A 24,671-nucleotide genomic window follows, 5' to 3' on the forward strand; every position below is an offset into this window, starting at 1 on the left:
GGCAAATATTTGAGCAAACACACAACGCTATCTGGTCTCATAGGGACTTTAAGTGTTTGATTGATAATGAAAGCAATATAAGGCCTCCCTTTAGAAACGCTCGTGTCCTGATTCCAGGCAGCATCAGGTGAGTGCATGCGATTCCCGCTCCATATATTAACTTAGACGTTCCCACCCCTTTGTTGTTATATTGGTAAGAGGAGCTCTTTTGCAACCCCTGGAAATGCACGTTGAAGCTGCGTTGTATTGTATTTATCACATGTTGACATTAAAAACTGTAAGTACGTGACTTTCTAAACATCTGGTTTTGAAATTACACAGTTGTTGGTATCGTAGACACAGTAGCTGCTCCGCAGCTCATTTACGGCACCCTTCAGGCTTGGAATGCACCGCAGACGCAGTAACTGCTGTGCAGCTACTACACAGACTTGCTCTGGTGTAAGTGACTACATATGATATGACATTTATAGCGCGCCTATAAACAAGTGTTTCAATAATAATACCTGCGCAGGCTAATGATTGCAGGCACGTACTCTCTCCAGTTCCAGTGCCTCCTCTGAAAGTAATGATTCCCCAGGGCTAATGGCTGCAGATCCTGTAGTTTCTTTGGGTCTAATGACCCTTCTGTGGATAATAACTGCAGGCACAGTGTCTGTTTTAGGTCTAATGGCTGAAACACCCCGTTGAATATCGGCAGACATTACCTTCTGTAGCGCTAATGGTAAAGGTTCATCACATCCTTTGGCTGGAGGGAATGATCGAGTGCAGACACAATACTGGAGCTAATGACTTCTAATACAGTACGTCGTACCTGCTCATCAGTTGCATCATTACCTGCCCTGGTGCCAATAATAACAAACACAGTACAGGATCTGGGATACCGATTCCAGACACAATACCTTCTAATCGTTACACATGACAGAATACCTGCCCTGGGCCTTATAACTACAGACACAATACCTGCTCTGCAAAGTACGTTCTCTGGGGCTAACGATTCCAGTCACAGTATCTGCTCTGGAGCTAATGGCATTTAAAATAATACTTGCCCATGAGCAAATCTGGGGTTAATGACTGCAGAAACAGTAAAAACTCCATGCACCCTTTCCTTCTCATGTGTCCTTTATCATTCTTAATTCATCTGACCCCTCAAACCCCACTCTGAAATGAACGTCCGCGTAAAGAAGTGATTTGTAGGGATACACCATCGTGCCATAATTTTCAAAACATGTTTGGTGCAACTGAGGGGATGCTCATTAACTTCACTTTCGCCAAAAAGGTGGTGAAATCTGCACAAAGGACATTTAACTGTGTGCATCATAGTTGTGCACATTGAGGTGCTCTTTTCCCACCAAATGCACAGCTGTGCAAGGCAGAGGGTGAAAAAGAGGGTTTTGGGCATTTTCAAGTAAATCCCGATTTTCAAAAGAGGTGTACTTTTTCAAAGCACAGGGGGAAAATAAACATTTCCCTGTGCCTATTTGTAACAGGTGCACTGTGATATAACCTGTATGGGTAGGTCACTTATGATCCTTTCATGCAATGAGTGAGTTAATGCTGTGTGTGAATAAGCGAGTGAATGTTGAGTCAAATAATGTGGGTGTGTTCGTGCTGGGCTAGGAAGCTGATTTTGGCTGGTGAGGGCAGCACAGTAACAATGCCCGTTAACATTTGTTTTTGTTAATTGCCATTTTCAGCAATAAGAACACATGTAACCCCGCTCCACATCCCTTCTCGCCCCCAAACCTTCTCCCCTCCCCCCCCTTTGATCCCAACACATGTAACTAACAACGCACCCAGTCCTGTCCCCGCCACTGAGTCCATAACCTATGTAGGTGGCTCCCGGTCCCAAATTTCTGTGAGTGGCCAGCTCTCTCGCTACTCTAGCCGGTATATTGGGCCCTTGCACCGTTTGAGAACCTCCCGCCCTCCATATTCCTCGTCTCCCCTAGAAACTTCAGCCATATCTCCTCCCAGCTTTCCTGTGAAGTGGAGCGAGTACTCACACCAGCCCCAGCAATCTCGTTTTCCTCGGGCACCATGCAGTACGCAAGTCCTGCTGCAGTTGATGCAGGACAATGTCCAGTTTGAGAGAAACCTTTGCTGATCCCCTTGAATCGAATAGTTCACCCACTCCAGTGCCACAAAGTTCCAGATTTTATTAACCCATTTGTGTTCTGTCAGGGCAGCTTTTTGTTTCCATTTGTGTGCCACCATAAGCATTGCCGCCACTATCAGGATGATGTATGTCCTTCTTTGAGCTTTTGAGGGTAGATTTTCCAGGCCCTGCCCATTCCCAGGATGGCCATCCTTGTGTTGTCTGGCATCTGACTCCCAAAAATGCTATTAATTGCTACACAGGTCCTTTCCCAATAAGGCTGTATGACTGGGCTGTCCCACCGGATATACTTCCACAATCCCAGTTCCCCACAGAATGTATGTAGCTTTTCTGGGGTGAGATGCCATTGGACCATTATCTTAACCTACATCTCCTGAATCTGGATGGCCAGCGTGAACTTGGGGATATCTGCCCAGAACTGAGTCTTAAGTTCCCCCTCCAGTGGCTGCCCCATTGCAGTTTCCTACTGCTCCATATAGTGCCATGCCTAGTTCCTTGCCCCTTCTGCTATAATCCCATTAAAACCACCCCTTTCCATACCCAGTGTGAACTGGGGATTCCTAAACAGCGATGTCTGCGGGGATGGGAAATAGTCCCGTTCATCCTCTGCATCAGCTCATGCAGCAAGTTCCCCACTAAGGCCCCTATCCTGCTACGGTACATGTTTGCAGGTCTATCCCCCTTGGGTCGCCACAACTCCTCGTCCAGCGGCAGCCCACCAGCGTTTTGTCAATTCGACACCAGACCTTCCTGCGATCGCGCCTGAACCAGTCCCGGCTCACTCTGATTTGAGCCGCAAGGAAATGGAGGCAGAAGTTTGGCGCTCACAGCCCTCCCTACCTTTTGGGAGACATTAGCATCAGCTATCCTGGTTCTCTTGCGGTTCCATATAAATGACCCCACATGTTTTGGAATGGTCCTGAAGAAAACTTGGGGAACCCCCGCTGGCAGGGCAATGAAATAATACAGGATTTTTGGCAAAATCACAATTTTAGGGATTTATCCTCCCCATCCAGGATATTGATGAGGGCACCCATTCCGCCAGCAGCCGGTGCAGCTTTTCTGCTGAAGGCAGGTAGTTAGCACGCTAAAGAGCACCCAGAGAACAATAATCTGGACCCTTGAATATCTAATGCCGGTTTCTGCCCATCTGACTTGTGGGCATTTATTTTTAACCCTGCCACCTCCCCAAAGAGAAGAAGTTTCTGAGATCTCTGTAAAAAGGTTTCGGCTTCTGGTTTCTGGTTCTGTGATCAAGAGGAGCATGTCATCAGCAAACAATGCGACTCCATGCTCCTCGCCTCCAAAGGGAATCCTCCTAATATCCGGGGAGGCCCTAATGCTGGCGAAGAGCGGCTCCAGGTGGATGGCGCATAAGAGTGGGGAGCCTCGTGAGACAGTGATCCTGTGGGAAAGTTGCCTGTTGATTGCCAGGCGCAAGGAGGGAGTTCAGTAGTTAGCTCTTACCTACCATTGAAAGGAATTTAGAACCGATTCCCATAATCTCCATGGTATGGTAGAGGAATGCCCATTCGACCCAGTCGAATGCCTTCTCACCATCCAATTCTAGTAAGTGCAGCGGTTCCAGATTTATTCACTTTTTCAATGAAATGACAGACCTGCCAAATGTTATGAGGTCTGCCCATGCCTGATAAATCCCGACTGGTCAGGATCGATCAGTTGGGGGAGGAGCTTATCCAGGCATGAACGCCAGAACCTTGGTGTAGATCTGTGTCTAGATTAATAAGGGCAATCGGCCGGCACAAACTTCATAGAGACATCCTTACCGGGCTTTGGAAGCAGCACAACCTTGGCTTCTTCCATTGTCGGGGGTGAAAGACCCAGCCCCCTCTGCCTCGAGTAGCTGGACTAAGTGCAGTATCAGTGCCTCTGTAAAGGTTTTGTAGAAGCACGCTGGAAAGCCTTCCACCTCCAGCATGTCCGCAAACACTTGCTGTGCCATCCTGCGTAGATCCTTGTCCACCACTGCCTCAGCTAGGCACTTGATTTTGAAGTTAGATCTTCTCGGGCGGTTTTCAAGGTCTTCGCTCTGGGTCACAAGGTTCTGCGTTACCCTTGCTAATTGCTCTACTAGCTCGTCGATCTTCCTTGTGTCCCCTGCGACCTCTGGTATGGACATCTCCGCTGCATCGGTCCGCTCCTAGTTTAGTTATGTCCGCCTTCACCTCTTGCAACGATTGGGAGATTTCCGCTCGCATCATGCTCAACTGCGACTGAATGGTGTTCGCTATCTAGTCACCAAAACGCTTAAAGCATTGGCGAAGGACCTCGTGGGTGACCACTTAATCTTTGCAGTGCCCACCAGCGCCCCCAAATCCTCTCCTGCCCTGGGCCACTGATCTGCCACATCTGTTACCTCACTGTCTCTGCGCCAGAGTCTCTGCAGATTGCCCTCCTGCGGTGTCTTTACAAACTTGGGGGCATCTTGCCTGTCCTTCTCCTTGTCTTTGGACATAGTACGTAGGCAGGTCTGATGGAAGGAGCCCTGCCCCCTCCTCTTCTCCCTGATATTGGTTTGATTCCTTCAGATCTCTTCTGGCCATTTGTTCAGGGCATAGGAACCTCCTCCCTCTGCCTATTTGTGGATCCACACTTGACTGTGCGGGGGGGTTGGAACTCCCCTCTTAACTGTGTGCGGGTGAGCCACTGTTTGTCCTCCTCTGGTTTCAAATGACCCTCCTCCTGTCCTTGGTTCCAGGATCTCTCTGCCCTGAGCCCGATCAAATGGCCTCTCCCATATTCTTCCTTTCCCACCACGGATGGAGATGGACTCCTTAGCCCTCTATCCTGCCTCAGGATTGGCCTGGGGAGGCCAGGGCCACACTGGTCACTGTCTCCTATGCGTGGTGCGCCTCTTGCTCCCTTGCCTCCCTTACTGTGCTTCCAGATAGGGGAGCGCTAGCTGAGGCACTATATGCAGCTCCAAAATTTACCTCAAATGGGCCTCCAGCTGCCTCGGCTGTAACACCACAGGGCCTCCGATAGTCTTCTCTTGAAGTGCTTGCTTCAAAGCTTAGGCAGGGGCCTGGACAGGGGGCCCTCCTGCCGCGCTCCCCCACTCCTCAGTCACTCTGCTCAAAGCTGATGAACACTGCCTGCTGATCACTGCCTGCACTGGCCAGCCTCTGCCTGCTTGCACCCTTTGCCGGGGCCAGGGCGAACACTGACCTGTGATGGTTCTCCCCCAAGAGTGGGGGCGAGGTGGAGTCAAGCCCCCAAGGGTTGCCGCCTTCCTGCCTCTTGACTTTCGCTGTGCGGCCGCTCCCGGGCCTCTTGGCCGCTCTGGGGGGTCTTCTTCACTGCGCAGCTCTCAAGAGCGGGCTACGGTTATGGCTCCTCCTGATCTCTCTGAGACGCTGCTTCTCTGGCGCAGGGGCGGCTCGGTCCCGCCTCGATCTTCCTGCTGGTGCTCGCTGTGTTGCTCTCCCCTGAAAAGTGCACGGAACAACCATATCACCAATGCAATTATAGAGCTAATACTTCAACCCATAAACAGACAGACACAATAACTCACAGCCACGCATTCTTTAGAAGATAATCAGCTCTTTACGGCTATTTATTCGAAGATTACAAGTACATAGAAATAACTCATAAAACTAACATGGACATAGATAAGAAGTCAAATAAGTCAAAAGAAATGCATCACTATGAGCGTAATCCAAGTCCTCATCTCGTCCAGAAGCGGCTGGAAGATTCCGGGGGCAGCCAGGCCGAGAGTGCCACAGCTCACAGGAAGGCCAGACGGAGCGTCCTTCTCTGGCTGAAGTCTCACCTGACCCCTCCGAGTTTCCGCATATATAGGAACTCCACAAAAGGGAGTTCATTCTCGAACCTTCTGGAATTGCACCTGCGCAGTTGAGGAACATCCGTCGGTTGCCAGCTGGGTCAATCGAGAGCTCCCCCCAAGGAATGCAGGGCATCCCTGCTCTAAAAACATGCTCCACGGAAGAACAGTAGCAAGCCATAACAAAGTTAGCTTTTCCCAGCAGAAATGGCCTTGACTGCATACCAAGTTTGAAAAAGCATGTTTGTCTCAGCACTGTGAATCTAACACTTCAGCAAAATGTGTGCAGCCTTTCACTGCGGAGTGAAGTAAATTTCCAACATGGCTCCGAGCGCTCCCAGAATGCATTGCGCGCCCGCGCCATTTTGAACCAAGCATAAATCAAGCAGAACACTTGCCAGCAGGGGAGCCCCTGCTCCACAAATCCAGCCCCGGTGGGTCTCCAATATTGCAGGCAGCTCCTTCCTGACAGGGTCCTGCGCCGTCCGACAGCGGCTGCTTTCCACCACCCGCCTCACAGCTGCACTAGTTCCTCGGCTGCCCTGGGTATCCCCGAGTGGTTCTTGCTCGAGGACTGCGAGCGTGTCTCTCACCTTGGCCTGCAGTGCCCCTCTACCTCAGACGCTGCAGAAATGAAGGCCACCCACCCACCTCTGCCGAAGTTCCCCAGCGATCCGGGCTGTTGCACTCCACCACTGCAGCCTACATTGATAAATCCCCTCCTGAGGAAGGCTCTTTTAATCGATCTTTATTGCCTTTGGCCCCAGGATGTGACTGCTTCATGATCAGGCTGCTCTCCCCTCTGCGGCCATCTTGGAATCCCAATCGTGATCGCACTTTTTTTTTTTTTATAACATATTTTATTGCATTTTCATCCTATAATACAAAGACATTCAATACACAAACATATATAACTTTACATACAAAAGGTAGAGCAGTGTGAGCAAATAAAATATATATATATATATATATATATATATATATATATATATATATATATATATATATATATATATATATATATATATAACACACAAATAAGAGTAGGTGCAGAGAACAATGAAAATAGCAAATGACACTTTCTTGCCTGCCACTTTCGAGTGATACAGGTAGTGGAGTTATATTCTGGAGCGGCGACAGGGTTCTACACCAAAGTCCATTAGTTCATTCTATACGAGTCTTAAAGCGTTAGTTCCCATTTCCCCCAAATTTTGTCTGCCTTGCCCGGGCAGCCTCTTGCTTGGTAGACTCGACGTTTGATTGCATCTATGTCTGATATCCATTGGTCCTATTGTGGAGTGGTTTTTGAGCCCCACAGTTACGCGATCGTTTCTTTTGGCTATTCCTATGGATGTTGAGAGTAGCCATTTTTCGAAATGCGGCATGTCCCCTTCCTCTTCAATTCCCAGGAGAAGGAGTTTGGGGTCTGTTGGGATTGATCGGCCCATGACCCTTGAGAGCCGTTCACTACATTTTTGCCAAAAGTGTTGTATTCGTGTGCATTGCCATAGGATGTGGTAGAAGGTCCCTTCCTCTTGTTTGCAACGTAAACATTTGGGGTCAGTCATTTTACCCCAGTTGTACAGTGCTACTCCGGGATAATATATTCTGTGAAGTATTTTCAGCTGGATGAGCCTGATCCTAGCCGAGATTGCAGTGTCTCTGGGATACATCAGGGTCGAGATCCATTCTTCGGGTAGAATTGGACCCACGTCTCTTTCCCATTTCATTTTCAGGCTCGACAGTTCTTTCGTGGCAAATGAGGAGATGGCATTATACATGGTGTGTGTGACCTTGTTTTTCTGTCGATGTCTGTTCCTTTCTTTGGGCGTGCACTCCGGCATGTCCAACAAGTGGACCCTTTGTTCAGTGAGTGCATGATGTAGTTGTCCACAGTGGTAGCTTTCGGTGGGTGGGAGACTATGTGTGGCCGAGATCTTGGCAAACGGTATTATTTGGTTATTTACATATATTTGCTGGATAGTTTGAATACCAGCTTCTATCCAGTTTGCCCATTTAGGGCGGTTTCTGAGACCCGTAAGGTGGGCGTTATTCCAGATGGGCTGGACTGGGGTGAGTTTATTGTCCCAGCCTATGTGCTTATGAGTTTCCCTCCATATTTGGGCTGTATGCGCTATTATCCTGCCTCCGGGAGGGCGGTTCTCCATGTTGTATAGGCTTTCAATTGGTGACATGTCATGTCGTGCAGCTATTTCGGCCTGTATGTGGGAAATTTCGGGTTTCCATGCAGAATGTCGTTTACCGTCGCCATTTGCGTTGCCCAGTAGTAGACTTGGATGTTCGGGAGTCCTAATCCCCCTCCCAGACTGAGCGTTGGAGGGTTTTGAGAGCTATCCTCGGATGTTTCCCTCCCCACAAGAATTTACGGGTTCTGTCTATTTTACGGAACTCTGCAGTGAGGATGTGGATGGGCGTTTTGGGGGATGTATAAGAATCTGGGTACGGCCAGCATCTTGAAGAGCGCTGCTCTGCCTAAGAGTGTTAGTGGCAGTGCTTCCCAGTGGACTACATCTTGTGCGTATCTTTTAACTAGTGGGTGTAGGTTTAGGGTCACGTAGCTATCCAGCTCATTTGCGATTAGGATGCCGAGATATCGAAACTGTGAGTTCGATTTGATATGGGGAGCCGAGTGGCGGTATGCAGTCTACCCTTTTCACCGGAAAGAGGTGATGCATTTTTTAATGGGTATCCATCATAGATGCAAGTACAAAATGCAATTTTTTTTGTTGTTGAAATGACATGTGCTTTTATGTGGCTGCACTGGCATTTTGGGGCACCCAATCTAGCCATTCTTTGCTGGGGCATGACATTTTGACACAGCATTTGTAGTGGGCATAGGGCAGGGAGCACACTGGATGTCGACACTTACAGTGCAACAAGAGGTCCCCTATTTGCATGGGAGCATGCCCCTTATACATTTGTAAAATGTCCCCTTTTTCAGTGCAAGTGTTGGGGGAGTTTTCCTGAAGTCCTACTGGTAGTAAGACTTTAGAGCTATCCCAGTGGTGTGTAGATCTCCAACTCTTGGTATCAGTCTGTACTAACTCGGGACCTTGGTAGAGTGGCAGAGCAGTCCGGCTTAGCTTAAGAGGAAGACGTGAGCTGTAGGTAAGTAGACAGAACCTATTTAGACATGCACACCAAAAAAACACTTGCGCTTATAATTTATATGAAATTATATATTTATTATGTTTACACCAGAATCGCTTTAAATACTTGATGTTTACACTAGAACAATTCGGAATACTTGAGAATATACTTTAAGGGGCCCTTTCCCTTTTGTGTTTGTTCGCGGTTACATTTGTAGCAACGTTAGAAAGGCAAAAGACAATGCTATTGTACTCGGTCCACTGAGTCTCACAATGGTCTGAACACACAACCATACTTTTGTTCATGTTCCCACACATGCTTTTGGTTTCGCCTCTATTTCCAATAACCAATTTATAGCCGGCACGCCATGGGTGCACTTGGGAGAGAAGGAGGGCCTGCGATTAGTGCAGGCAACTGCTCTCCCCATCTCTGCTAATCATAGTTCTTGTTTGACACCCTTACCTTCGGCATGGACCAAGGTAGTTCCAACCTACAAACGCTGTACGTGGCAAACTCGAGTTAAAACACTTTTGAAGTCATCTGCTCGCAATGGTGATCATGAGATCTTTATAGAGACACTGGCTCAAAACATATTAAAGTTGTTGAGTTAGACCCTTCGGCAGCAAGTCCATTCCTCAACTGCTCTTGGTTTTTAGAATTACTACATCCTATTCTGGATTTGTGTCCTCTTTCGAAGACGTTGAAAGACTGAGCTGCCTACGATCTAAAGTTTCTCCAATTGGGCATTGGTCTTGTTTGTATCTCCCTTAGTGGTAGAGCGACATGCTGAAGCCTTTTTTGAGCTGGGTTTTGAAGTGTCTATTTTTCATCCGTGCACTTTAAAACCTAAAGAAGTCATGCCTAGTTCTATCTCTGAAGGGTGTCATCAACCTTCTGTGTACTCTGGCCAAGTAATTAAGCTCTCCGCCGTATAGGAGCCGCAAGGCCAGGCCTCCCTTGCCCAACGTCTTCCCTCCAGTTCACAAAGGTAAGCCATGTCACCCTGACACAGTTGGCTCCCCTTTGAAAATGACCTCGTGTGTGAACATCACCTGCTGCCTAAACAAACATACCGCTCCAGAGACCCACAACCTACCTGATGCTCTTACACCCGTCAAGTTTCGGAAGAACTACCCCCAGCTGCTCAGCATCCAAGCTGGTCCACCTTAACCCCACACACCCGCCTCCTCACCTTACAGGACAGCCCACGTTTTGTCCTAGCAGCGTGACCCACCAGCCTCCCCATCACGAAAGCTCAGAAATGCTGCGCTACCTCAACGGCACCTCCGCTGCATGCTCTAACCCCAGCCATTTACCCAGTGCCTGGCCTGGCCCTGCCAATAACATCAACCCATCCACAAGACAAAACGTGCACAAACGGGCAGACCCGATATCGCCTCCGCTGCCCAAGCCAGGGCCTCAATAGGCTTGCTGCTCCTCCCTACCCTACAAGAATTTTTGCAACACAAAACGCAGAAACGCGCTCCTCCGCTACAGAACCTCCTCACAGACCTTCTCCTCATACCTGTGCCCACTTCCCATCAGGAATGACCGGCTAAGGCTGTGACGATCGCCCCATCTGCCTCCTCCCCCCCCCCCCCCACAGCTCAACCACATCCGCGCCCATGGAGCACCATACAAAACTAACGGCGCCCCACTCTCTCCACACTAGCCAAACCAAAGCTCCAAATGTACGGCCGTTAGCAACACTGGACCTGCAGCGGCTTCAGCACACTGCCTTATCGCCACCGTCATGTCACTATAGTCTACTGCTGCATCTCCTGAGCATATCCAGCCAGCAAGCCATCGCACTAGGCATCCTAATGCCACAGATGCAGCGCCACTCAGTGCCTCTACCATTACAACGGTCTCGAGACCCATTAGGGCTACCACCAAGGCTACTATGTTAACTGACAATGCTGCCAATTCTACCCCTCCTCACGCTATTGCCTCAAACACTGCTATGATACCTGACATTGCTGCTAACATTGCCCCCTCATTTTGCAAGTGCACAAACTCTGGTAAAATGTTACCTGAAAATGTGGAACCTGCCTCCCATCATGCAAGTGCCCCAAACTCTAGTGCTATGCTATTTGAAAATGTAGATGTTACCCCCATCATGCAAGTGCCCTAAACTCTGCCATGCAACCTGAAAATGCTGCCTCTCGCCACACAACTGTCCCAGACCAAGCTCCAACACCAAATAGTGTGACCATCACGGCCAGTCCAATGCCCCCATTAAGACCTCGGCACTAAAACTCGCACTAGTCAATGCACGCTCCCTCGCCGCCCACGCTCTTGACATCCATGACTTCCTCACCACCCATAATCTAGATGCCCTAGCCATCTCAGAAACATGCCTTCTAAAAAAGCAAGTTGGTCGAGAGCGCCAGGGCCAGACGGTCTGTCAAATTATATTCTAAAGGCGACCCCTGAACAATGGGCGGACTTCTGCTACATCTTATTCCAGAATTACCGAACTAGGAAAAAATTCAAAATCCTGGGAAAATCGATAGTGTTCCAGTATTCAGAAAAGGAGACCAGACCTCTGAGAAATTGACCAATAGCTCTATTGGACGTCGTTGGGAAGTTGTTTGCAACGATCTTGCCGAGACGTTTAAATTAGTAGATTTTGGTGATAGGAAACTTTGACAAAAAACAGGGTGGGATCGTTAAAGAGGTCGGCTGCAGTTTAAATTTACACTTGCTCAATCTATTCAAACTGCAAGTAAATAAGTCAAAAGGAAAGATCTATTTGGCCTGTATAGACCTCGAGCAGGCTTTTTATAGTATTGAAAGATTTACTGTGGTATAAGCTCACAGTTGAAGGATGTCCAACTGACCTTCTGGCTGCTATCAAAGATCTCTATACAAACACTAGTATGCAAATTAAGCTTGATGCCAATGGAATTCTAACAAAAAAAAATCAACACAAGAAAAGGCCTCAAACGAGGATGGCCACTAGCACCAATCCTATTTAATTTTTTTGTTGAAGACCTGAAGCATGACTTTGGGAACACCCCATCCTTCTCGGCCAAGACAAATGGGGTTTGTTACTATACAGTGATGATTTGGTGCTAGTGGACCAAACTAAGATTGGGCTTCAGAGAAAATTGGCTACCCTGGAAGAGTATGTCAGGCGAAACTGCCTTCAGATAAATGCATCAAAGTCAGAAACACTGATATTTGGGGTTTCAAATAGCAAAAAAGCAAAAAGGAAAGTTGGATCTGAAATGGTAAACGCCTGACCCCCTCTAATGAATTAAAGTATCTGGGCTTAATTCTAAATCCAGGAAAAAGAAAACCTGTAGTGCCTGCCTAAAAAAGAGAGCACGATATTTGACCACACAGGGAATGCTCATTAATAAAAAATGTGGCAGATTCTCGTTACAACCGATTGTGACATTTTACAATTTGAAGGTCGCTCCATTTCTTAACTATGGTGCATAGACCTGTTCTGGTATGAATTGGGCACTCTGGGACTACTTAGAAGGCTTCTTTTGGCAGTGGATACTCCACCTGCCAAAGGCAATCCTGGTGGCGATAATCCGATATGAGCTAGGCCTGCTGTCGCTATATGTGAGTTGTATGGAAGGCATTGCAGCTCTTCAGGAAACCGATCATTATAACCAGACCCCCTCAGTTTGACATATTCGAGACGAAGGAACCCGATACAACAGATTGGGCCTTGAAACAGTGGAGAAACCTTTGTTCAGCCATCTTACTGGATATGGGTGTATCCATGGACATCTTAAGTGGAAACCCGACGTGTGTCAAAAAGATCCTGTGGGCCTTTGATTGCTGATTGACGGAGCAAAAAGAGCAACTTCCTCAACCCACTACTTATCCAAACTTAAGTTTGGCCAACTAAATATTCTCTCCGGCTATTTGAAAAAGTTTCCGATAATAAACAAACCGACTTATTCTTGAGATTCAGGCTAAATGTGCTCCACACGATAACCACACTGAAGAGATATAGAACCAAACACAAACACGAAAAATGCTGCCTGTGTGGGGTGAAGAGTGAGTCCCTGAAACATTTAACTCTATTTTGCCCAAAACTCAAAGAATTAAGGATAATACACCTTTATAACAAAGTCTTTGAAAAAGTTGGCCTGGACGCTGTGATGTGGTGGGAGACGTATGGAGGGCAAAAGACGAAAACCACGTTTGCTTTGCTAAAATTCATGGAAGCAGCATTAGGAAAGCTAGAGAAAATAGATCCACAATCACAAATTGATGATCATGAGTGGCAAGAACTATGGGCGTACGTCTATCGGGAAGCATATGTTTTATGGGCGATTGTTAAATGGGGGAAATTGAGATTTCAGTTGTTTTGCATGTGCGATTGCCTATTTTCTGTCCTTGCCTTGCCTCTACCACGAAAACTGGTAATTTGTAGATGTACATTTTTTACAGTTTGTTACAAACTAGTAAAACATAAAAACAAAAATGAATAGGATTTGTGGTGGTTGGGGGATTGGGCTATCCTCATGGGAGCTCGGGCATGGCTGGAGATTTCTCTTGTCTCGTAATTTGGGCCTAGTGTATGCAATGCCACATTTACTGCACAGGCCTCCCCTTCTACCTGTAGTTACTAATATCTACGCAAAAATAGCAATGCTGCTCATGCCTTATGCTGTACTATGTGGATAGACTATATTTAGTTCTATTGGAGCAAAGCCCTTTTGTATTGGGAGGTGGTCCTCTCACCGTCCCCCCTCCCACCTGGCCCATCACAGTGCTTCGAATGCATCTAGCCTCACTCTAAAACGCATAGGGGGTGGGTGGGGCTGCCCATTTTCCAACATTATGCTGAGCAGGACATTGAAATCCCCCATCCATAACACCCTATCCGCAGGATGCGCAACAATTGCACCCTGCATCTTTTCAAAGAACTGTGTCTGCTCTACATTTGGTGTTCATTTGTTTCCCCCGTGCAGTTGCAATAGCTTCTTACGGTGGGGTGCTGCAAGTGCTTGGAGGCAGCGTAGTTAAAAAACAGCTCCCCTGTCGTGTGTTTTTTTAAAAAAAAAAACAAATAAAGAATTTAAATGAGCATTTTGAAGGAGGACTGGAGACACAGCAATGTGTGAATAACAAGCAATGTATGGGAGGATGTATAAAGCAGTATGCTGTGACGCAGGCTAAAATCGGTTGCAGGTCACATGTTCTTTGGTTCCGATATCAATAATTTCACCCTTTCCTCCATTTTGTTCTGTTTGTTAGTGCAAGTTCCCTTTCTGTTTATCTCTATTTTCTCTCTGTTAACTCTTTTGCTTAAAATCAAAGCCAGAAAAAAGAAAATACTGAGATTCATGGGTGTGTTAGGGTATTGTAATTTGTCTGAAGTACAGTCATATATTTACTTGGAATGGGGATTTGTTTTCTACTGCATTCTTGCATCAACCCGGCCACTTTAATTACACCTGCAAAATAATTTAGTAGTGTAGTAAGCAGTTCATGAGCTTTGGGCATACTTCTTTTGAAAGGTCAGCATAGTAATGTGGTCTGAGCACGTTTTTATATTTTCAAGGTTTCATTAGCTCTGTTGACTTTATTTTGCGTTATTGTCCCTCTAGTTGTTGATCAAGCATTTTCCAGGTAATGATGATCCAATTACTTGTGAGCCCACTTATTTTGATCAACTACAGCCCATTCTAGATTTCCTCAAATACACCTGCATTGGTTGGTCTTTTGTGCACCATTTCCCTATGTTTGGTCTCCATTTCTTAAATGGTAACTTTGTCTATTCGGCAAGATCATGCCAGATCAATGTCTTCTTTTTTTTTCCTTTTCTTAAAAATGTTGCTTTCATTGTATTTGTACATTTTCTGCAGCTTTAATTTTGAAGGCATTGGGGTATATCCTTACACTCCTTGTTAGTCTGTAAAAGTTCCTGATGTCTTATTAACTGCTTCTAATTTGTGTCTCTGCTCTACCTTTCTCCTTCTTGTTCGTTTAACATTTGATGAAATTCCTATTACACCTGTCCTTAATGCTGCTGCAATTACCTGCTAGCAAATGTCCAGCCTTGAGGTATGCAGGGATCTTTCAGAGATCAACACTCATTGCACCACTTTTGCCTTTTGGCCTGGTGAAAAATACCCATGGTCATTTGTACTGGATTTACCTGTAGTTATAATTTTCCGTTTTGTAGACCATCTTTACATAACGCACCATTTGCATGTTTCTGTAGTTGTCGATCATGCAGAAATACATGCAGTATATGTGCAAATAATGTGTAGTATATGTGCAAATAATGTGTAGTCTCCATCAGCCAGTTGCAGTTCCTACAGGTGTATTAGCCCTACTTCTTCTAATTCACATTCAGCCGACTCTATACTGTTGTGGCTTGTCAAGGGGTTTGGTTAATCGGTCACTGTAGATATGTATGTAAAGTTGTGAATTTTCTAGTTGGAATTATTTTTCCTTACCATGGAAGGGTCATGGAGGAAGCCCCTGAGAAATTCTTCTTGTGGCGTTTGTTCAATATGCACAGGCATTCATCATTACCAGTGGGCCAAATTTCCCTTTGTAAAGATGTAACTGCTGCTACCCCTATCCTTTGTGGTGTCATTCGGGTTAAAATAATGCTATTGCCAATTAATATTGCCACCCGTGCTTTCCTCTATGGAGGTGTCAGATGGCTATGTAGAGAGTATAGAAGCAAGTATATAGCAATCTTTTATCCAGGAATATTGTTGATATTATATTGAACGGCAGTCAGCTCACTGCAAGTTCTCCCACTAGGCTCTTGACATTGAGGGGTGGATTTCATTGGACACTGTACTTTGTGTCTATGCTTTCTGCAACCCGCTAAATGTTCTTGCACAAGTGCTCTAATTTTCATTGCGTATTGTAAAATCATTCAAAACCATGATCTTTTTTTTCTTCTGTTGGTTGTTATGATTTTTCTTTTATTCATACAATAGTGTATGGAGTATTCTTAATTGTGCCTGTAATGTTCTTCGTGGTCTGTTGGAAACATAAACGGTCGGAGGATTTTAAAACCCCACATGGTGCTGGGATACAAACACAGTGTATTTTAGGTTATTGTATTGTCAAAAAGGATTGAAGACATTCTGACTTGTAAATCTGTTCCAGGATTCCTCGTTGGCTCTGCTTCCCCACGCATGCAGATTGCGTGAGGGTAGTGGTGTGTTTCCCCTTCAAGGAATTAAATTGTATCTCTTTTGACGGGTGTGCTCTTAAACCAGGTAAACTTGTTTTAATTGAATGAGGACCTTTTTCCCACAACTGCTTTGCATGAGCCCCATTTGCTACTTAACTTCATGACCACCTACTTTAAAAAAAAATTATAATAATAATTAAAAAAAATGAATATGCCCTCATTCAATTTTACCAAGCAAAACTATAGACTCTAAGAAATGCATGCCTGTTTTCCAAGGTCGTTACTGTTGGTCTTCCCACGTTTCTTTCACCAGTTTCTATAAGTTTTAAAGTTTTTCTTAGCTATATTTTGTTTATATTGTCATGTACTCAAGGAGGCATGGGTCAGACCGCTCCTTAAAAAAAACCCTCTCTTGACCCACTGGTCTCAGGGAACTATAGACCCATCACAACTGTCCCATTCTTTTTCTTAAGATATTGGACAAAGCAGCCTACCTGCAAGTTCAAAAATCCCTCAAAGACAAACGCCTCCTTGGACTCCGCCAGTCTGGTTTCCGGCCCAGGCATGGGACCAACGGCTCTACTTGACCTAAAAAACAAATGGATGACCTGAGACGCAGGCAAACCTGCGCTCCTCCTTCTCCTAGACCATTCGGCGGTCTTTGATTTGGTAGATCATAAAACCCTGTCTCCCAGAGCCAACTTCTCCACGAAGGCCTGTGAGTGGATAACCTCCTTCATGAAGGGAAGAGTGATGAAGGTTTTTGCTGACTCTTCCAATGCCAACCCTAGTCCAATGCCAACCCTAGTCCAACCCTAGTCCAATCAAATGTGGGGTCCCATAAGGATCCTGCATAGCCTCCACTCTCTATAACCTCTTTATCAGGCCGCTGTTCTGAATCCTTGACGCCCTGGGCATCTCATATACCAATTATGCAGATGACTCCCAGGTGCTCAACCCACTATCGGGTGACTATCGTACTGATCTGAACACTCTCAATTTCATCTACTCCACAATCCAAGCTTGGATGGCTGAAAACTGGCTATGTCTCAACAGTGAGAAAATCAATCTTCTGCTAATTGGCTCCCCCTCCACTTTGGGGAAACTTGACAAGCACCGTCGACAACATTCCCATAGCAGTGTCCCCAACTATCAAGACTTTGGAAGTATATCTTGGGTTCAATGTCATTTCATCGCAGGATGTTTTTTTTGTGGGCTTTTTAACGCTGATTTTTTAATGAAAAAACACATCACATATTTTATTTTTGGGGGGGTTCCCCAATCCCCCATCCCCTTTAATTTTTTATATATCCCCGAACACCCACGCCCAATATATATATTTTTCCAGCCTATCCCACTGCCCCCCCCCAAAATTAGAGAGTTTTTTCGGCAAAAAAATGGCTGCAAAAAAACAGCCTGCGATGAAAGGACGTCGTACCATATCTTGGACCTAGCCCTACCATGGATAGGCAGGTTAATGCCATTGCATCGTCCACAGCCTATCACTCCAAACTGATCAATGCAATTAGGCCTTTCCTCTCCCAAAAGAATTGCATCACCATCGCTAGGGCCATCATTTGCTCTAGGTTGGACTACTGCAATGCCCTTTTTGTTGGGACCTCCCACAAAAATCTGGCCAAACTCCAAATAGAGCAGAACAATGCCCTTGGGGCAGCCACAGGAATCTCATGTAGGGATCACATCTCTGGGGTTAGAAGACAAGTTCACTGGCTACCTGTAAAAGAAAGGAGTGTTTTCAAAACACTTGCCCTCACACATAAATGTCTCCATGGCCTGGCGTCCCTGTACTTAGCACAAAGGATCAACAAAAAGACATCTTCTAGACCTTCTAGGTGTGCATATGCCAATCGCATTACGGTTCCTCCCTCACGTAGAGTGCGGGCTGGGGCTCCAGCTTCCCAACCTTGGGTGCAATACACTGAAACAACCTCCCAGCCCAGATCAGGCTGATTTGAGTCACATGCAGCTTTCTGGAAGGCCATCAAAACTATGCTATTTGTCTGAGTGGGCCCTGCCCAGCATCTTGTTCTGCTTTACTGTATATGTACTTCCACTGTATATGGAATAACATTTCTGATCATGTGACCAAGCTAACTGTAACCAAACAAATTTGCGTGTAACCAAGCTAACTGTAACCAAATCATGTATCCCAAGCCTCTGTCCATGGGCCGCAACCCTCAAGCAAGGTATCTTACCTATCCCTATAGCGCCTCGATGCCTGTGGGCTGCAGTGCGTTCTATAAATCCAAAATAAATAAATGTCTCTGATGGGTTGCAGTCAGTTCAGCGTGATCTGTCACAGAATACTTGCAGTGCATGGGCAAAATAGGTGTAGGCATAAAGTGCAACAAAGTCAGGATTATTCTGTTGGCTGCGAGTAATTTTACATTTCTCTTGAAACTAAAGGTTCAGACTGCTTTGCAGCCGCTTTGTGGGATTATGGGGGTCCCCATCCCAGTAACAGACCCAACTTCATTCTTGTTGAAAAAACCTTTGGGAAGTCTGGGGTAACTCGGTGTTTGGTACTTGTCTTATCCTGGGTTTGTGACTAAGCCATCTACTGATACTGGTTTCATAGGGCTGTCTCCCCTTCTCCCCTTTTCCTCTTCTAAGACTTCTATGGTCTATTCTTCTTACTCTGTTCCCCCTCTGTTCTAACTGGTCAGTCAAAATGGAAAGATCGAGTCTCCGATTTAGGGTGCAGCAACTCTGAGTCCTGGCTGGGGACCAGTGAAACATTGAAGCGTAAGAGTGGCCAACTATTCTGCAGTCTCCCCGTTGGCTTGGAACAAACTTTCTCCACAGTGCCCTGGCCCCTGTTTTACTCGCCTCAACCTCCTCCTGCCATTCAACCTCCCAGGCTTCCCATTGCTTCTGACTGGCATTCCTCCTTCATCTTGCTACTGTGTCTCATCCGCTGCACTCTAAAAATCCCTTTTTCACTCTTCAATGGTGAACTATTCCATCAGTACCTGGCATGACGAATGCAGAGGTTTCATCCATTCTTTCCTTGGGGGAGGCAACCACTTTGTGGCTAGGGAGGTGAGCCCTCTAATCAAAACCCTACCTAGGGGTTTGGGAAAGCGGGACCTCGCTGGCAATGACTCCCCACCAGGGACATACAGTAAGGAACTGTATCTGCATACATGGGAATACCCGAAGTGGATCTGTCAGTTGTGGAATTACAAATAATGAAGAAAACAGTTGGCTCAAGGCAATTTCAAGGGGCTGGACAATCAAACACACCCCTTTCATATACCAAAGTTAAAAGGACTTATTCACTTGAATGGAGGAGACACGATATGCAGAGTCGAGCCTCTGTCCTTGGGAGGCAGGGCAGCACTGCTGAGCGGAGTCAGCTGTAGTGCAGAGAAGGACTAAGAAGGAGATGTAGAGCTGGGAAGATACCGTGAGAGAAACTTGCCCCACGAGGCAGAGGGCTGTGTGGAGTTGGCAAGGCCTATTGGAGCTGGCCCAGAAGGAAGGCGTTCTTGTAAGCCACTGCTTATCAATGAGACACAGCCACTGCTTCAATTGTTCTATTAAACATGTATATAGCTGATTAGTGCTCAATGAGGAATGGGAGTTGTGCAAAGAATGTTGGAGGGGAATCGGTTGCTGAGGGAAGGAAGGCAGACTGGTTGGATGCTAAAGCTGGGGGCTTGGTATACGCATTATTCTACATGTGAGATGCAATAAATGAGTTTGTTACCATATATCATGAGATTTGTATCTTTGGAATAGTGATGGCGAGCTAGGCCAGCCCCCAGGGTCCACCGCTCACCTTCTCTATGGATGCTTCCTCGCTGTGGACTGTCCATGGCAAACCATAAGGGACTGCCTGGCCCTGCATTGCGCAGTGGGCATCCTGCGCCTTTGGATTGCTCTGGACTGTGAACTTCTGGGCCGCCGCCCTGAGGATATGTGACCCTCATCCCGCCACTGCATGGAGTTGGTCGTTTCTGCCGTGCGGAGGTGTTGGTAGTGGCAGCCTGACCACTAACGTCCCCCCTCTGCTGAGAATGCACTGCGCTGCCGTTGCAACATCTGCAAGTGGGGAAGGGGATGCCGCAGGTCTGGGCTCTGACGTGGGAAAACCCCAGCCGCATCAACAAGCACAAGCACTCTGCTCCCATGCAAGCTTTCTCTGCCAAGTAGGCAGCAGGGCGCTGAAGCTACAGCTTCTAGAATCAGGAGAAGATGCCAGCTGCGTCAGCGGGCACAGACCTCTCTGTCCCAGCTCCTCTGCATTAAAGGAAAGGACCTGCCAATGCTGCACGTATTGTTCAGTTTACTTGGATCAAAAGACCATTGTGGGCTTTCAGGTGGCAATACAGTTGTGGGTCCAGCTCTATGTGCAAAGGTGAGAATTGTATTGTGGTTCGAGGACACAGCAATACAATTGAGGGTTGAGCTCAATATGCTGAGGTACACATTTCGTTGTGGTTCTCGGGCACAGGATCACCAACGAAAATCGCTGAACAAAAATGAAAACCAAGGGGAAGGCTCAACTTGAGTGAGGTGATTATTGGGCTGCAAGCGCACACCTTCCAACTTTGCATCACAGTAGTAACGTCCTATAGCGATGAGCAGCTTGCCCCCTGCATTTCTACCAAATGCATGGATGCCTGTTGTCAAATGGGACACATGGAAAGAGGACTTGCAGGACTATGTCCTGGCCATACACGGCCCTTCGTACAGTACTGAATGCCTGCGAGCACCATTGATGCACTGTTTAGGATTTGAAGGACAGAGGATATTGAAGAGCTTTCCAGAACCAGTGCAAAAGAGAGCCGGTACCGATAGTAATATGGGTGGAAGCGGAGAGATATTTAATGCCTAGGAGATTATTTTAAGGAAACTAGAAAGATACTACTTTGGGATACAGGAGCAAGCAATTTGTGAGTCCATAGAGGATTTCATAACTGGTTTACGGGAACTTGCCAACAAATGTAACTTTGGCTCAACATATGAATGACTGCAGGATCGATTTTATGCTGAAAGTAAAGGAGAATAACGTTTGCTGGGAGATTTGGCCAAAAGGTAACCCCAGCTTTCTGAAGTTCTGAAACTAGCAAAGAAGATGAGTGTGATGGCTTGCGTGAAAGAACTATATAAGCACTACAGTCAAGTGGGGCATGTGCTGTGGTTACGGAAAGAAGAGGGCAATCAAAGGTATTGCAAAACAAGAATGCCCCCTTCAAGAAGGAGGGGACCATGAAGGATGCGCGTAAGAAGATCGCAAGGGAAAGCAGCAAGTGTTGAAAAGGTGTTTCTGGTGTGTTTGTGTGTGTATATAATGCTCTTGCTCTTTTGATCCCAAAAGAATATATAATAGAGAAGAAATCGGATATGACAGGATGCAGTGAGCTTCTTAACATGGGGTGAGGTTGAGGGACAGTCTGGCCAGGTTGTGGAGAGGAGTAAATGGAACAGTCGCAGGGGACAATACATACGTGGACATACATAGATTAAGGACAACCAACATTAGACATTTTTGAAGTGCAGGTAGGTGGGATGTTACAATGATGGGTGAAGTGCTAAAATGGAGACAGAGGAAATGAGGGATAGAGGTGAGGGGGAAAAATGTTAGCTAGCAGGCAGATGAGAGGTAGGTTTAGAGGGTAACCTGGAGGTGACGAGGGAGGCTTTTAGTTTGGTTTTGAACAAATCCATTTAGACTGTTTCGCTGATGTCCGTGGGAAGAGAATTCTGTGCACGTGGAGCAAGAGGGGAGAAGGAGGAATCGAGATGAAGCACCAGGAAGGCAAAGATCCACAAGTGTAGTCGAGGCAGAGCAGAGATTACTAGAAGGCTTATAGAGTTTGATAGAGTAGGATAGATGCAGTGGTGCCTTACTGTGGATAGATTTTTGAACCAGGAGAAATTTTAAATCTGCCCCTGTTTGGCATCATCAGCCATCCAGCGTGGTGACGATAAGTAGGAAGGAGTTCAAAGATAGTCCAGCTAGCGAAGTTAATGATCGAGAGGACAGAAAGCATATTTGGGGGAACCAAAAAGGATGCTGGCAAAGTAGTCCAGTTTAGAGAAGACAAGTGAGCGGCCAAAAGATGCTTGGCATTGTTGAAAGGAAGGAGGTGCCTAACTTTCCTAATATTTAGATGGTTGAGGCAAGCTGCTGCTCCAGTTTTAGAGATGAAGGTAGAGCAGGTCCTAGATGGCACTGAGGTTTCTAGCTGAAGAAGAGTAGGGGAGAGTGTCGGGTGGGCACTGGATAGGCAGAGGAAGAGATGAGGAAGAGCTTTTGGCAGGGAAGAAGAGTACATCTGTTTTGGTAGTGTTTAATATCAGAGAGTGCAAATCTATCCAATATTTAAAGGTAGATAGACAGTTGGAAATTTTGATGGAGAGTTCAGGAAAAGAGAAGATTTGGGTGTCCTCCACGAAGAGTTGATACGAGAACCCAAAGGAGCAGATTAGTGCCCCAAGAGCAGAGGTGTAGAATGTGAAGAGGAGCAGAGACCCAAGACGGAGCCTTGTGGACCACCAACAATTCGACGAGTGAATTGAGGTGTTTTTGCTCCTGGAGACCGCGAATTGGTGAGGTGCAAGGTAGGATTCAATCAAGGGCTCGATATCGAATCTCAGTAAGAAAGAGTATTAAGGAGATGAGCGTGATCGACCGTGTAATAGTCAGCAGATCTGTCAAGCTGAATTAAGATGGAGGATAAGTTGAAGTGATTAGCAGAGGCAATGAAGTTGGACACATGCATGAGAGCAGTTTCTGTGAAGTGACTGGAGCGGAAACCTGCTTGTAGGGGGCCTTGAAAGTCGTGAATGTCTAACAAATTGGTAAAATGGTTGAACACAACCCTTTTTGAGCACCTTAGTGCGGATGGAGAGAGACCTGGTGAAAGTTAGCCAGTAGGTTTGGGCCAGCCCCTTGCTTATTTTAGGAGAGGGACGACCATGGCTGTTTTGAAAACGGAGGAAAGCCAGCAGAGTCGAAGGGCAGGTTGAAGATTTCAGCTAATGCGTGATATGGTTTGTCATAAAACATGTTCACATGGACATTGTTATAGCATAACCATACAAATGAAAAATGACAGTGCTTAAAAACAAAATATAGACAATTGATACATATAGTACTTTTAAATACTTTAAATTCCATTCATACCTTTTTGAGGAGTGTTGGGGAGGAAGGGAAGTAGAGGCAGGGGGAGGGGGAGAAGCAAGAGGAGGAAGATGGGAAGGGGGAGAGATGTGAAAAAGAAAAAAGTAGAGGGGAGAGGTGAACAGGGGGAAGTGGAGGAGAGGCGAGGTAGGCTGGGAATGGAGGAAGGCGAGGAAAAAAGAACAGGGAGGAAAGTGACAACATGGGGTTGGAAGGAGTTTTGCATATTTAATACAGCTATGCATAAAGGGGATTGGGATAGTGGTGAAGTGTAAGTGAACAGTAACCCTGTTTCCCTGGGCACAAGTAGCAACTCCCTTCTTGAAAGCAATCTCTACCTTCCTTAATAAAACATGTTTCTATTTGACAGCTTTGTCCTCAGTTGACCTTTCCTGAAGTATTTCTCTTGCTGGTCCATTTTTCTCTATAGCACACGTTTAGTTCAGAGTCTTTGCCCTCCGCCTCTCCCCCTGAAGCAGTGCTGAGATGCAATTAAGCTTTGGGTAGGTAAACCTAGATGACCTAACATTCTGTTGCCTTCTACCCTCTTGCACTCCTACAACCTCATTCCTTTCTTTTCTTGCAAAACTTTGATAGGGGTTTAGTGGCATACATGCTACTTGAGTAACCAGGACAGAACACCAGACCCCATTCTTCCCTCTTCCTTGCAACATGATCACTCCCTCACACCCTCCTTGATTCACCGATCAATCTTATGATATGCCTTCATTGTATTCTCCGTCAGTGGCTTGGGCTATCGTTGGTACCATACAAGCCACCAACATGACCAAAGTGTGTCTGGTTGCAGACCAGATTAAATGTTTTTTGTGTTTTGAGTTTGATTCAATGTATGTTGTATTTAATAGTTCATTTGATGTCTCTTGCAGTGTTTGATTACAAGGGTTTTCCTCAGCTGCCTTTAGTTGTCTTCAGTTCACCCACCTCATGCAACTGTAAGTACCTTTGCTTCTTTTTAAAATCGTTTTGTTAAGCATCTTAAAAATTATACAGCAGTGAAAATGTGCTAAGCAATAACAAATAGCCCTGTATAAAATGTATATACATCCCCATCTTACTCGCAGTAATCTCTGACCTATGAAACCCTCCCAGCTCTAATGTAATAATATAAACTCAATAAACCAGCAAGGGGCAAAAATGGGATTGTGGAGGCAGGCGGGACTAGGGAAACAAAGTGTGTATTCACTATAGACAAAGCTGCCCTCTATGCAAGCCACATAGGTACCCCAGAAAAACCCTCCAGGGCCAGGCCAAATAAAGAACCTCCCTGCCCCCCAACTCCAGAGGAGACCCATGCTCCGTCCCCTCATGACACTCTGGTAATTAAACT

General features: G+C 46.2%; 1 protein-coding gene across 4 annotated transcripts in view; it reads left to right on the forward strand.

Annotated features, from left to right (window-relative positions):
• Nucleotides 1–30: 30 nt before the first annotated feature.
• MEN1 (menin 1) overlaps nt 31–24,671 on the forward strand; it is a 134,852-nt gene continuing 110,211 nt past the window's right edge. For 3 of the 4 annotated variants that reach the window (XM_069645024.1, XM_069645026.1, XM_069645027.1), the window contains exons 1-2: nt 31–127; nt 24,211–24,276. In XM_069645024.1, coding sequence (XP_069501125.1) covers nt 24,269–24,276 — 8 coding nt within the window. In that variant the 5' untranslated portion in view covers nt 31–127; nt 24,211–24,268. Of the gene's footprint in view, nt 128–179; nt 278–24,210; nt 24,277–24,671 lie in introns of those variants that run through there. The other variant, XM_069645025.1, reaches the window with a different exon arrangement.

Source organism: Ambystoma mexicanum, chromosome 2p (assembly GCF_040938575.1).
Source record: "Ambystoma mexicanum isolate Mex_15411 chromosome 2p, UKY_AmexF1_1, whole genome shotgun sequence".
NCBI classification, from domain to species: Eukaryota; Metazoa; Chordata; class Amphibia; order Caudata; family Ambystomatidae; genus Ambystoma; species Ambystoma mexicanum.